Raw genomic sequence first — 16,211 nt, forward strand, 5'->3', positions numbered from 1 at the left:
TGGTATGGCAGAAAACAGGTAAAACTGGAATTTTTATTGGATGCCAATAAGAAGGAATTTTGTAGAAGGATATGAAATAATAACAGTAATTGAAAAGTTAGATTCAGTAAATTATCATGAGAACGGTACAATGAAAAAAACTATTAACAGGTAAATTTAGGGCTAAGTTCAGGAAACTCTCCTTGACCCAGCCCACTGGCAACAAAAATATGTGATGGTTTCCTGCATGCCAAAAATCCTAGAATAAATTAAAACTATTAAATGCCAGGATGTAGTGAGGGGGGTGGGAGGGCAGGGATCTATTGTAATTTTTCTGGATAACTAGAAGAGAAAAATGGCCAGCTTTCTTGGATTTTGGGGACATGAAACGTGTTAGTTTTGATTTTTCTGACATTTCTCAATGCGATGACATTAAACACAATTAGATTTACTTCACACCATTTCAGGTATCTGCAATATCAGCACATGGAAAAACACCATCTTTTATTCTCTATACTACTTGGTGAGGTTTTTTTTAGAATATTTGCCAAATAATACCATGAGGAAGAAGGGATCAGACACTCTTCCATTGGGAGCCAAACATTTTGTGCAAAATATTGAGTTAAATGTAGTGTGAAATATTCAATTATTTTTTTCTATTCCATTGTTTTTCTCTTTGTGCATAAACTTCAGACAATACACAGTATGGACTTCATTTATTATCACAATATATGGCCAAGACTTTGCCTTTTATTACACACAATATTTCATCACTGTATGCTATCAGCCTAATGGAAACCCATTGAGATTTAGTGCCCGTGTGTTCATTTTTTGATAAAAATTATTACAAAAATTCCATACAAAAACTATTTTCATATAAATCTTGCATTTCCACAAATAAACATGAACATCTTGAAAAACTGCCCACAAGGAGTTGTAGCAGTGGTGATTTGAGATTTAGTGCATTCTACAAAAGAGTCTCCTGCAACATTACCATGGGGTCATGTCAATGAACAATCCTATATCCGTATTTATTTTGGCGGAACCACACGAGTTGAAAGGTCAGGTGTCAAATCACTTCAGCTGGATGTGGGTGCAGGTGGGTGACACAACTTGAAAGGGCCGATTCTGAAGAGCCAGGGAGGGAAAACATACTCTTCTGTTACCACAACGAGGTATGCAAACCGAAACGTTTAAACCCTACCTCATCATTCAAGTTTTGAAAAGTACTTCACAATCCATCATTTAATAAGGTTAATTGTCTAATAGTCTTTCTTTTTTTTGAGGGTTCATTGCAGTCTGATCCATGTTTTAAAAAAAAGTAAATTTGACAGAAAACAATTATTGCCTTGTGTTGCCTTCTGCTGGCGAAACACATGAGAGATCACATGAAGGTTTCACCACGTTTCCAATGCCTCTCAGTTCTCTTTCACCTTTAACCTCAATTATTTTGGATGGCCTTTGTTACAGCAACTGCACATCTTTGAACATTTATCAGCACCGTTTCCTCTCTTTCTACTTTAGCTAAAGTAGTTTTCTCCTTCTCTTTCAGTTTTCTCTTTCTTTTCTATTTTTTTCTCTTTTCCACTATTATCACAATATATTACCTGCATGGGGAAAAAGAGAAGGAGGGATGAGAAGATGAAAGGAAGGGGAAAATTCTTTACTGCTTTTTATTTTATTTGCAAGTTTTGGTCCGTCACAAGGTTTTCAGGATCTGGCTTTGACCACCCTGTTTTCATGTGGTAGGTAATTTTTGTTTCTCGATGCGGCAACATGAGGTAACTCGCTTGTTCGGCACGGTTTGCATATTTCCACAGGAAACACTCTTGCAGGTCATTGGGAACAAAGATTACTGTTTGTGCTCGGTGTGGATTTTCTACACTTCATGCCATTGTTTCCTTTCCAGGCAATCTCCTGTCGTTGAACGTATGCATGTTGATAACCTCTTCTGTTTTCACGATGACTGGTGGCTGAGGCCTGTGTTTCAGTCGTCGTTGACACTTGAGAGACAACCTGAGCTCCTCAACCATGGCACTACAGAAGGATCTCTGCGGGGAAAATTGAAGACTGAAAATGAGATGCCTTGAAGCAACAGTGAATTCACATGTTAGCTTAGATTTCTTTCCCCTATCACCAGGCAATCTTGGCAAAGATTGGAAACAAATCACTTAGCACATTTCTTCTCTTTAAATAAAAAACAGCATGATTGATTTTAAATGTACTCTGTATAGATTGCAATAAGCTATGGGAATGAATGATATAAAGACAGAAAAGCTGGAAATACTCAGTAGGTCAGGCAGCGCCTGTAGAGTTTTTAAACTTGTTTGATTTCTAGATTTTCTAGTTCTGATGAAAAGACGTTGATCCTAAAACATTGTTTCTCTTCATAGATGTTGCCTGACCTGCTACATACTACCAACACCTGCTCTGTCTAGCATCTGCAGTTTTTTAAGAGTGGCAATGAGTCAATCTATTGCATTCACATAGTAATCAAATGAATATTACATAGCCTCAAAGATTACAAATAACAATAATAAATTCTAATCATAATCATGAATCAGTAGCTGCCACTGTAAGGTGACCAATTGCACTCTCACTGATAACCCCTGATCTCCAAACAACCCTATGCCAAACTATTCTTCAATAGAGAATGTTTTCTTTGGTTGTCAGCACTAAACAAGTGCAAGCGTATCATTCTTTGGGTGCACTCAACACCCACACATTTAATTCAATTGATTTCAATAGAGTTGAATGCGCAGGATATGGGGACAACCATTGCCTGATACACTCACACAGGTTTGGCGTTGGCAAGCAAAGGTTTGTTTTTACCTCCAAGCTGCCTGGATAAATTGTAGCATTCCTAAAATCACCAGTGGTTAGATGAAAATTACACAAATGAAGAAGAATATCATCTCGGATATTGCCATCATCTAGATTTTAACCCGTAGAATTATGGCATGGAAGGAGGCCATTCCACTCATTGTGTTGAAACTGGCTAAAAGCCATTTAGGCTAATCCCACTTCCCAGCTCTTGATCTACAGCTCGCTTCAAAATTGGCTGATAGAAGAGTTACACTTATCTTACAAAAGAATACAGAAAAGCTAGTTAATGCGTTGACCTTTTAACCGACAGTGGATTTAACAAGTCGGTGTTCCAAAAGCAACCATGATAAAACAATCAAACCTCGTTATCTTTTAATGCCTGCACAGATATGGCAGAAAGGCTCAGCCCCCAAGTTTGCTTTCTAACCAGTATGTGACTCCTTCTGCCATTCATTAGGACACTCAAGTGATGATTCGTGAAGAAACCACCCGTCCGGCAACTTAACCCCCGAGGCAAAATGAGTCCTAAAAAAATGTGGACATGTGACAAGATGTAAATTTTACATGACAAATTTAAACAGGAGAAATTAGCTAAAATGACTGAAAAAATAGAAGTGCAATGACTACAACAGTTTGTAATCCTTTGGTTTTCTATTGCTGGAGCCACAATCTTTTTCAAAAAGCTAATGGCTTCATGAGGCTGAATAAACCACATGATAGCCCACGTTTTGGCAGTAGACTAAACAATTCACAGGCTCAGACTAATTAATTGTGGTTCTAAAGACTGAACATATTTTCTCAATGGAGAAATGCAATACATTTTCTTTTCCCATAACCTTAAATGCTTGTGATAGTGACTAACTTGAACTATTTGATCGTTTTGTCATCTGCAGTAAATGGGGCAGAGTTTGCCCCAGGACTATTCTTACTTGCTGCACCTTGGCAGCCAGAGAAAGTGCAAGGCCTCACTTCATTGTGTCTTGGATCAGCATAGTAATCATTGCACATCTACAGAAGAAAACAGTGTTTAATCAGAAAGGAAAATTCAGGAGATGTACAGCAGAGACAAAGCATTATGGTTAATTAAAAGCACAGCATGAATCAAAATGCTATAAATGGCAAACATGGATCCAGCTACCTAAGCCTATTATCTGACAAAAACTGAATCAGTAGCAACATGTTCGTGAATTGAGACATGGATTCAATGACTGTTGTTTTAATGCACTCTGCTTTCTGCTATTTGTGTTAATGAAACACAGTCATATTGCTTCCTTTTTATGGTTATTTCCTGCACTGAAATACACTGAACTGCCAATAACTACTTAACACAATTACATTTATTGAATTGAACACCAAATACAATGGGTAAACAATGAAAAGATTGCTTTTTGCAGCTCTAAGTTCAGAATGTACCTCAGACACAGAACAAAATTTATGGCATTACAAACTGAGTTATTCATGCAGTACTTGAATGTATTCCCTTGTTTATCTCACACAATAAATAAATGATGCCATATAATACTACATTAGGGTTAACACTAAAAAATCATTATTATACATCTTCAGAGAACGTTTTAATAAAGTGGGCTTCAACAAAGTCAGTAACTATTATTATTGGTACAAAGTTCAAATTCTGCAAACATGTATTCAAAGTCTCAGCAATATTCTTGTCAAAGTATCTCAACATAACGTTTTGCTCTAATGTAAGATCAATTGGACTGCACTATACAATCTCCAGTAACTTGCAGATGCACTGGAAAAGTCCTTTACCTTCTCAAGCTGTGCACTTTTTTTCGACTTGTACAGAAATTCGCCCACTGCTACAAAGATGGAGAGCACCAGGCCGGCAGCCAGTACTATAAAGATGCCCCCAATGTTCTGGACTCCTAAAGCACTGGCTTCTTTGCTTTCTTCCTCTGGGCAGCCATTTCCCCTCCACCATTTCTCTTTCATCATGTGCAGCTTGCCGTCCTCTTGTAGCTGGAGAATGGCAATTGTGATCTTTTCCCTGTACGGTGAACCTGGAGATCAACAAAGTGAGACAGGATTAGCTGCTCACCATGGAATTTCATCCTTCTGTTTACAAACCTTATGATAGCCAAACCGCTTTATGTTTCCCAGCTGCTGTAAAAATCAAAGACTTCAAACCGTTAGTGCAAAATTAGTTTGTTGCAAAGAGATAAACATGTGTCTGTGAAGTAGACTGAGTACTGTGAAGTCAGGGTGGCTTGAAACAGAGCATCAGGAAGTTTGGAAACAGCCCTCTCAGATTGTTCTCCAATCCATGAATTAAGAAACATCTCTTGAATGCAGCTGCAAGCATTCTGGGAGAGTGAAAAACTCTGGAACATTAAGTACAGCATTTAGAAAGACCTTTGACCAGGTACATGGATAAGAAAGGATTAGAGCGATATGGCATGAATGAGTTGGGCCGAAGGGCCTGTTTCTATGCTGTATGACTCTGATTCTATGTCATGCCTGTCAGTGGAGGTGCCCATCTCCATGGTAAGAAAACAGAGTGAAGGGACCAATAACCAAATGATACATTAAGTCAGTTTGTAAGTATTGGCTATTTAACACACACCACCCCCACCCCCATCCACCCATTCAATCAGAATTCAATACATCTTCTGTTAACATGAGCAGGCTTATTAATGAGCTTCTATTTTTGGATGCGGTCTGGCAGTATAGGGTGTTATAAAGTGCAGCATTGAGAGGTTGGTAACAAGGATCTTTATTACTGTTAGAATTATGGAAATGTTATGATACAGGAGGGAATCATTCAGCCCATTGTGACTGTGTCAATTAAAAAAGAGCTACAAGCTTATTCCAGCTTCCTGTACTAGGTCCATAGTTTCACAGACCATGGGTCTTCAAGCACAAGCAGAGGAAGGAGCATACCGCTTCTCAAACTACCCACCCCATCAGCCACCTCCTGTCCCATCGGTAGAAGAGTGGATGGTTCCCACATTGGCCTCACAAAATCAGAATGGAGATATTATTCTCAATCCTGAGGAAATATCTGAGAAGTGAACAAGAAGAACATTTACAAATATCAGTTAAATATGGTGAGGTTTCTGTTTCTACCACAAGAACACAAGAAAATAGAAGTGGGACTAGGGCATCTGGCCCTTCAAGCCTGCCCCATCATTCAATTTGATCACTGATGACCTGACTGAGGCCTCAATTTCTCTTCTGTGCCAGTTTCCTACACCTCTGATTCCCCAATCTTTCAAAATTTTCTCTATTACCTCTGCAGATACCCCCAGTGATCCAGCCTCCACAACCCTCCGAAGTACAGAATTCCAGAGATCCACCACCCTCTATGAGCAGTTGTTCCCATGCACTTCAGTCTTAAATGACCAACCCCTTATCTTGTAAGTGTGTCTCCTAGTTTGAGACTCTTCCAATAGTAGAAACACCTCCACATCTACCTTGTCATGCTTCCTTAAGATCTTATATGTTTCAATAAGATCACCCCTCATTCTTTCAGGCAGTGAATTCAAGACCCTACTATCCTCTAAGTGAAAAGAGATTTCCTCATCTCCCCTCTAATTCTTCTACCAATTATTTTAAAACTATGGTCCTGGGTTTTGACCATCCCACTGAGGGAAATAAATCCTTCTAACTGACTCTATCTAAGACCCACGTAATTTTATACAATTGACTTCCAATTAATTTCCTCTGCCTCAAAGAAGCCTTTGGAATCTTTCCTCATTGTGAAAATGATCTAATCTTGGCAAAATCCTCGCAAATCTTCTCTGTACTTTCTTCAGTGCAATCATATATTTTCTGTGATACAGGGACCAAAATTCTACATACTTCTCAAATTATGTTCAAACAACATATGCATCCAATTCTAGTCTAACCTCTCTCTCCTCATATTCCATGCCTCAACTAATAAATGAAAGTTTCACATATACCTTTTAACAAACTTACTTAGCTATCCTGCTAAAGATCTGCGGACATACACTCCTAGGTTCCTCTGTCCCATTACACTTCACATTTGGTATGTCACCAAAGACTTGCAAATTTCTATATACGGTGGAGAGCATTCTGGTTGGTTGCATCCCCACCATGAAGGTCATCTTCAAGAGGCAGTACCTCAAGAAGGTGGCATCCATCTCTAAGGACCTTCACCATCCGGGACATGCCCTCTTTTCATTACTACCATCGGGGAGGAGGTACAGGAGCCTGAAGACCCACACTCAGTGATTTAGGAACAGCTTCTTCCCCTCTGCCATCAGATTTCTGAATGGTCCATAAACCCATGAATACTATGTCATTTTTCCTTTCTTTTACACTATTTATTTATTTTGTAATTTATAGTAATTTTATGTCTTTGCACTGTACTGCTGCTGCAAAACACCAAATTTCACAACATGTAGGTCAGTGATAATAAACCTAATTCTGATTCTGATTCTGATTCCTTGTTCCACCTCCCCAATGCATTAGGTTAAATCAGAACTGTTAAAAAAACACTACAAATGCTGGAAATCTGAAATAAAAATAAGTAATCCTGGAGACATAAAACATAAGCTCTGGTTCTCTCTCTACAGATGCTGCCCGAACTGTTGAGTATCTCCACCATTTCTGTTGTTATACTTAAATCAGACTATAGCACTGAATGGATAAGTCATTACATGTCAGAAGATAAGTGGGTTGTAGTTGAATAATTTTAAATTGTGGACTTGATTCAAACAAGGCCACATCAGTACTGAACTATACAAGAAGATGACAGTGCAATCATCCAAGGCAAAGCAGCTCATTTGATTGACACCCCACCTACCACCATAAGTATTCATTTGTCTCTACCACACCATGCCTGCAGTTTATACAACATATAATAAGTGCTGCACTGCAGATATTTGCTAAGATTTCTTGTACAGCACCTCACAAACCCACTACCTCTATCACCTGGAAAGCAAGACCAATAGGCTTTTGAGTACTCCGCCACCAACAAGGCCCCTCCAAACTGCACACCATCTTGTCTTGGAAATAAATTACAGCTCCTTTATCATCACTCAGTCTAAACCCTGGAACTCCCTGCCCAGTGGGAAAATGTTCTCAATAGGATTGCAATGGTTCAAGAAGACAGCTCATTCTCAAGGGCAATGAAAGATGAGCAATGAATTCTGGTCTTTCCAGTGATACCTACATTCTATAATTTAATAATAATAAAAAAAACAAGTGGTGGCTTTGCTCATAGACCCAGACAACAATGGAACTATTTTTACTTGGAATATCAGATAGAGAATGGCAGAAACCGGTTGCATAGAGAGTTGATAGGCCCTGTGTGTTTTATCTCCTCGAATTTCATAGATCCTGATATTAATCTGCTCTTATTTACTGACTACCTGAAAACAGCAAGGAGATTGAAAAGAATTGTTGTTCAGGGGGATGTGAGTGTCCTTGTGCATGAATCACTGAAGGTTAACATGTAGTTACAGCAAGCATATAAGAACTCAAATGATAGATTGGCCTTTACAGCAAAAGGACTTGAATACAAGAGCAAAACATCTTTCACCAATTATATTAGGCCCTGGTGAGACCGCACCTGGAAAATTGTGTACAGGTTAGGTCTACCCATCTAGGGAACAATATATTAGTGACGGAGAAAGTGCAATAAAGGTTAACCAGCTTGATTCCTAGGATGGGAGGATTGTCCTATGAGGAGAGATCAATCAAACTTTTTTTGAATTTGGAGTTTATAGTTTATTATAGTTTTGAATTTGGAAGGAAAGACAATCTTATTTAAATGTTCAAAATTGTTATTAAGCTTGACAGGTTTATGCAGGGGTGATTCATTTGGGTAAGGTCACAGTCTCAACGTAAAGTGTCAGAGATTCAACACAGAAATGAGAAGAACTTTCTTCACCCAGAGGGTGGTGACTCTTAGGAATATTCCACCCAGCACTGTAGAGGCTTAGTTGCTAATTATGTTCAGGATAGAAAGTGATAGATATATGGATATTAAGAGAATCAAGGGACATGATGGATCAGGAAAATGATGCTGAAGTAAAAGATCAGCCATGATCTTATCAAATGATGTAGTGGGCACAAGAGACCAAATGGTCTACTCTTTCTTGTTATTTTTCTGCTATTCTTTTGCTCTACAGATTGCACTCTGGTGATATATCTGGAGCCCAAACAAAGTACTAATTGCAGATCTTTGTATGGGGAATACTTGTTAGATTAGTAGGTAACCCAAAATCTACCAGAATAAGTAGGTGTGCCATGCAAAAATGAGCAGAAGCCCTCTGGTATGAGTTTAGACGGTCACTGCTAGGCAGAGCCTAGCTAAGGAATTAACAACACCTAAATGACAGGGGAACGTGTTTTGGAAGGACTCATGGAATGAAAGGGATATTGGAGATGCTGGTGCAGGAGAAGTCATAATTTGCCTTGTGGGATCTGGAGAAGAATTTCTGCTCATCCTGGTACCACAATGAAAATTTTTGAGCAGGCCCTGAAAGGACTTTCTATACTCTCAGTTGCTGCCAATACCTGGCTTTACTTCTCAAGTAAATGGTGTGGAACTTTCTTACTCAACCCCAGGTTAAAATGAAATCAGACCCCCATTGTCTTCATACATGAATTCAGCACAATCATTTTTACAGTTCACATTGAAAATGCAGATAAGATTGAGCCGACAACAAAGGTCACCGATCTGCTAAAAGATTGATTGCTTCTCCACAGATGCTGCCTGACATGTTGGCATTTTTCAGTCATTTTTCATTTTTATTTTCAGTTTGTAACATATAATTTAGTTATCTTTTCATGTTTCTTTTCTGCATATGTCTGTAATTGATTAACCAAATGGGAGGTTGAGCAAGTGGAACAAAAAATCAAATAGATTCATAGAGTTTGAGAGGTACAGCACAGAAACAGGCCCTTGGGCACACCAAGTCCTTGCTGACCATCAGCAACCCATTTGCTCTAAGCCTACATTAATCCCATACAGAAATAAACCTATAGCGTCACGGGGAGAATGTGCAACCTCCACACAGGCTGCACCAGCTTCAGCATTGAAACCAGGTCTCTGGTGCTGTGAGACAGTGGCTCTACCAACTGTACCACTATGCTGCCTCATCGGTAGCAGGCAATGTACTTGTGTGCCTGGACTAACAGAGTGGTGTACGTGAAAAGTGCAAGCTTCCATTGGGAATGAATGTGATAAATTTGCATCTGGTAACATTTTATATTTTCAACATTCAATTATAGAACTGTCTTTTTAATTCATCAATAGTCATAATTGTTACTTTGAGCATTAACCAATTACTGAAAAGCTATAATTTATTACACTGCATTAAATTACATTTTAGCTTTATTTTCCTAAAACTTTAAATGTAAGCTATGTAAATCTGTTCATTTAATGAACATCTCTAACCATAAAAATAATTAAGTTGATGGTATCTTAACTTCAAAGATAAGATTTTGTATTTATTTAGTTATGTTAGGGCATCCTACAGAGCTTTGTAGCTGATTAAGAACTTTTGCACTGTCATAATATAAAAAGCATTGCTGCTAATTTGTGCATAGCAAGATCTCACAATTATCAATCCAGTAATGACTAACAACATGGGATAAATTGAAACTAGAGTTTTAAAAAAATATAAGCTTGATCTTGCATTAGTCTCTCAATCTCAAGCATGTCGTGGTTCAAATATACTGCTATTATGCAACCATCATTCTTGCCTTGATTGAAGTTTATTGACTCTTAAAAAGATACACATTGCAAAAATAGATAATTCCAACAAAATGGTTACCCAATGGACAAAGCAACAGATGGACTTTGGCCTAGAGTTCTGCTGTATGTTTGCTTCAAGAATTGAGACTGCTCACAAAAAAAACAATGTTCTGACAGTGTTCTTCAGTTGTTACAGTTGCTCAGTACAAAGAAAAAGAAGTTTATTCGTACAAAATGTTATGTTGGACATCACTAAAAATCAATCTTTTTCAGTCCAGTAACTAAAGTGCTAAAGTGGTTGAGTATTTTGGTTCCAACTGTAAAATCATGAAATGATGTCCGAGGGTTGCCAATCTTTTTACTGTCTCTATTGGATAAGCTTTGTCAGTTTTCAACCAGCCTGCTTGGCGGAATGTCACATGTTAGCAAGCTTTTCTGTTTGAGACAGGATGAAAATGCAACAAGCTCTCGGTTGAGCAAACTCAAAGTGCTGTTAATGATAGCTGTAGAGACTAGAACGGCACAGATATGCCCTGCCATCCATTGCATACGGAGTTTATTTGAACACAGGCATCATCCATTTGGAAAAAAATGTGCAGAACTAGTTCAAAAATCATTTTTTCAATCTATTATATTAGGAACATAATATCTCAGCAATATAATATTGTTCCAGAAGACAGGTTATTCTACTGAGAATATGAAAAATGAACATTTCTTTTCTAAGCTGCAGCAGGTGTATTAGTTATTTTATTAGGACGTGAATATGTATATTAGGTTTACTGTTCCTTTGTAAAAAATCAATTGTATTTAAATTTTATGCTGCTAAATTAATCTTTCTTTTGAATCACTGGGCTGAATAAAATTGAAATTGATGTGTATTTTTTAACATGTTATTAGTGGACTTTTGTTTTTACAGCTGAAGGCCAGCTGTTATCAGGCAACCATTATCATTAGAAAGAACTATCTCTGTTCCCCTAGCAATGATTACAGGCCCTGACATACATATTGGTTATTTTAGGCTAATTGCAGTTTTTCATGTTTGCACATTTCAAATTTCTGCTCTGCATGCTAAACTGAATGATACATTAGCTCAACAAACCAACAATATGAAAATGTATGAACTAATTTTGAAACAATTCTTTCAGAGAATATAAAAAGTTTCAGCAGACTGATAAGCCACAGCCGACTGCAGTTTATAACACAAGAGCAGGAATATGACATTTCTCTGCCTAATATTTTAAAACAAGAATTAAACTATTCAATTAAAATGGGTTGTCACCCCTAATAATTATTACTGTCATTTACGATGTTTTTTCTTAGGCAATGTTACCTACTTTTCATCCTGCAAGTTTACAGATTCTGCCTTGCCCAGCCCAAATCTAACAAATTCCTCATCCACATTACTAACATAGCATCTTCTCATATCATTCTAAATTGGGCAGGCACAGTAGTGTAGCGGTTAGCGTAACAATTTACAGCACCAGCGACCCAGGTTCAATTCTAGCCACTGTCTGTAAGGAGTTTGTACATTATCCCCGTGTCTGCATGGGTTTCCTCCGGGTGCTCCGGTTTCCTCCCACATTCCAAAGACATACTGGTTAGGAAGTTGTGAGCATGCTATGTTGGCGCCGGAAGCGTGGCGACACTTGAGGGCTGCCCTCAGAATACTACGCAAAAAGATGCATTTCACTGTGTGTTTCGATGTACAAGTGACTAATAAAGATATCTTAATCTTATCTTAAATTGGCAATCTCAGACTGATCTAAATCATTGTAGATATCTCTGTGATGGCCATTATCAGATTTGTGATGCCACCTTGCTCTGGATATTCAGTTGTCTAGTTAATAAAATTTGTGCAGATGTTGGCAGTGCAAAGCAAGCTTCCCACTCTTCAATTTTCTGGTGTCACATATACTTTGTTTAAAAAATTAGAATGTCGCTAAGAAAGTTAGTTTTTATGGCCTAAACCCAAGCATTCTTGAGGAGGTGGTGGTAAGCCACCATCCTGAACTGCTGCAGTCAATTTAGTGAAGGTACTCCCACAGTGCTGTTGAGTAGGGAGTTCTAGGATTTAGACCCAGAAAGAACATTTCCAAGTGATGTGTGATTTGGTAGGTATCCTGCAGGTGGTAGTGTTCGTATGCACCTGCTGACTTTGTTCTTTCATGTGATAGAGATCACAAGTTTGGAAGATTTTCTAAAAGTAGGCTGGGCAAGTAACTGCCGTGGCTTTTGTAAATTGTACACACTGCAACCATGAGGGTGATCTTTAGGGTAGTAGATGGACTACCTGTCCAGAAGGCTGGATGTCATTGAACTTCTTGAGTGTTACGGAAGCAACAATCTTCCAGGCAAGTAGAAGATATTCCAATTTGTGAGCTATGGATAATGGAAAAGCTTGAGCAACCAGGAGATGTGCCATTTACTGCAAGATACCTAGTCTCTGACCTGCATCTACAGATTTTCTTCATAACAATAGAATGGAATCCAGTTGTGTTTTTTTACCTCTGAATAAGATACTTCCCCATGCTATAAGAACAACGTACAGCATTAAGTTGCAGTATTGGAATACAAATGGAGTTCCATGGATGACTTCAAAATGCTGTGATCAGCTTACACCTAATTTGAAAATCATTGCCTAATGTCCTTGAATCTGTGAAAATATCCAATGAGTACTTGCTAAATCTAGAATGAACAATGAGATAATATGACAATATGTATAAGAATTTATATTCAAATTCAAGAGCCCTATAAACCTAACATTCCAAATACTCCAGAGGTTATCCAGTGAAGAAAAATGGCATGGAAGAGAAAGTTAAATGGCATTAAATCTGCAAAAGTGAAATTGGGGCTTGGACAATAAGGCAACTGGGCTTTCAGGATAATTGTGCAGTGATTTCCAAATGGTCTGCTAATTCACCATTTCTCCCTTTGCATCCAGGTCAAATTTCAATCTCTTTTCCCCCCTGCTGTTGAGTATGGGCAACCTGCAACATCTGCTACAGAGATGTGCCCTACATATCCTGACACATTCAGATCAAACAATGAATGAGTGCTGACAATTCAAATAGTAAAGATAATCAGGAACAGTTGTGCAAAAGCTAAGTGTTTTAAGTTGACAACGAAAGAAAACACCTGGATATAGACAAAAGGTAGATTAAATTCAGCAATGTAAAACATCAATGCAATACTTTTTAAAAATGGGTTAATGGCTTTAGGAATTTAAACAAACTCAACTCAAATTTCTTCAAACACATCTGCCAAAATACATAACAAAAAAGAGAGGAACTGAATCACAAAACATAGATTGCACAAAGTCACAGTTAGAGCAGTCATTATATTGTCACCAAATAGCCTATAAAAAGCAATTTAACATCTAATCAACCCAACAAACAAGATGAAAAGGGTAAAGAAGACACCCCTTAAATAATGTCTCTTAGAGCACCACATACAATGAAGTGCAAAATCTGTTACATCAACTAACATGAATGTTAAAGGTAGCGGATGAGGTACACTTCTTGCTGCCTTGGTAAAGCAGCCAACATAATCAAAGACCCCTCCCACCCCAGACATTCTCTCTTCTCCCGTCTCCCATCGGGCAGAAGATACAAAGGCCTGAAAGCATGTACCACCAGGCTCGAGGACAGCTTCTATCCCTCTGTTATAAGACTATTGAACAGTCCCCTAGTACAATCAGATGACCTCACAATCTACCTTGTTATGGCCTTGTACCTTATTGTCTGCCTGCACTGCACTTTCTCTGTAACTGTAACACTTTATACTGCATTCTGTTGTTGATTTTCCCTTGTACTACCTCAATGTATTAACGTGATGAATGATCTGTATGGATGGCATGCAAGACAAAAGTTTTTCACTGTACATCAGTACATGTGACAATAATAAACCAATTTACCAATTTACCAATCAGGCATTTGCTTTGTCCTGAAAGGTAATGAATTTCTTCATTGTTGTTGGAGATGTACTCATCCGAGGAAGTGAAGAGAAAACAACATCTCTTAATTGTAATGATTATCAGCTGGCATTTGTATAGCAGAAATGTTTCCTGCCACTTATCAGCCAATGCCAAGATAGTAACTAGACCTTGCATGCAGGCATAGTCTGCTTCAGCTTCTGGGAAGTGGTGAATGGCCACAAGAAATGAGCAGCTTAATTCAAATTAGATGGCATTTGGAGCAGTTCTTCTGATTTACAGTGGACAATGACAGTAAGCCTTAAGTAAATGGTTGCTTCAAAAGGACCAACATCACCATCTTATCTCTTGCCTGTCAGTAGCTGTGGGTCTTTACAATGACACAGTGGAACAGCTTTTGTTTATGAACTCTTTTGCTTTGGATTTGGACAGACCTTGCTGAGCCATCTATGACATTGAGGCCTCTGCCTCCTCATCATGTCACACAGGATGAAGTCTGGAGTACCTAAAGCCTTTCCTGCTTTAATGCTTGCTCAGTTTTGAATGGATTCATAAAACAAGAGAATGGTACTGAACAATATAAGTTTAGTGATACTGCATGGTACATGTGGCACTGCTTGCTGACCTTGCAGAGGTAAATTAAGGCACAAACAAGCTGCAAAGTGCAACTGGAAATGTCTACCTCTTGTAGGGAGGCTGAGTCCTCTTTAGCCTTATGTTATGTTGGATCAGGACTCTGGATTCAGCTGTATTTACATTAAAAATGCAACATTAGTACAAAGCATAAAACACTTTAGTTGGCTACTTATAATGATGTGTGCATCCATGTGAGTGAATGTTGCTTGTTAAAAATAATCTGGTAATTGATCCAATAAAAAGACTACCAATAAATCACATAGACTCAATGAAGAATTTCTTCTTGTATTTGATAAAATAAGAACTGTAGCGTGATAGCCCTAATAAGATTTGCTAAAGAAGCTTTTCAAGGCCAATGAAAAATGTGTTCATTCAACCATAAATTGGGAAGCCTTCGTGTCAAGCAGCTCTGCTAAGAGCTTTGAAATGAAGGATATCTTTTGGCAGACTCTAGATCGAAGCTTAAATAGCATTGTTCCCAGACTGCTAAATTATCAATGTGTCCTGGAAGAAATTTTTTATACCATAACAATTAAGTGACTTTTTTTCCCTTTGGAAATCAAATGTTTATAGTACCTCTCCAATTCGTCTAAGTAAAACCACTGCTTCTACTTTGGAGAAAAAAATATTAAAAAGTTAAAGAGCTTCTTTTTTTATAGATCATTTCACCTCTCTTTCATAACATCCCAAAACACTTTGCAGTCAGTAAGTATTTCCCCCAATCCTGAACACACTGTTGACCAGGAGTGTAGGAATGTGGCACCATGTGTGGCTCAACTGCACAAAGGAGGCAGGAGGGTGGCAGGGGGAAGAAGAGTGAGAACACAGATGGAATTTAATGCTGACAAGTGCAAAGTCTTGCATTTGGAAGTCACATAAGGTAGGGCATATACAGTAGATGGTAGGGCATTAATGAATGTTGATGAACAGAGAGACCTAAGGGTTTAAGTCCATAGTTCCTAGAAGGTGGCAACACAGGTCAGGTAGGTTCTTGGAGGGTTCAATAGTTTAGATGCAAGAAGGAGCTTAACAAGAGTTGGATGAGATGTAACATGGGTTGTAATTCTCTTTCAACCATATTACATCGTAACACAAAGTAGAGATTATTCCTGTAATAAAGGTTGACAAAAGTGCCACTGTTCTATGTTA

At 38.3% G+C, this 16,211-nt stretch overlaps 1 protein-coding gene across 1 annotated transcript in view; it reads right to left on the reverse strand.

Moving 5' to 3' along the window:
* Nucleotides 1-648: 648 nt before the first annotated feature.
* LOC127575007 (glutamate receptor ionotropic, kainate 2) overlaps nucleotides 649-16,211 on the reverse strand; it is a 358,965-nt gene continuing 343,402 nt past the window's right edge. The window contains exons 16-17 of the mRNA XM_052024597.1: nucleotides 4,576-4,826; nucleotides 649-2,030 (exon numbers count right to left, since the gene is read on the reverse strand). Of these exons, the coding sequence (XP_051880557.1) occupies nucleotides 1,866-2,030; nucleotides 4,576-4,826 (416 nt within the window). The 3' untranslated portion in view covers nucleotides 649-1,865. The remainder of the gene's footprint in view (nucleotides 2,031-4,575; nucleotides 4,827-16,211) is intronic.

The sequence above is a fragment of the Pristis pectinata genome, chromosome 10 (assembly GCF_009764475.1).
Source record: "Pristis pectinata isolate sPriPec2 chromosome 10, sPriPec2.1.pri, whole genome shotgun sequence".
Taxonomy (NCBI): Eukaryota; Metazoa; Chordata; class Chondrichthyes; order Rhinopristiformes; family Pristidae; genus Pristis; species Pristis pectinata.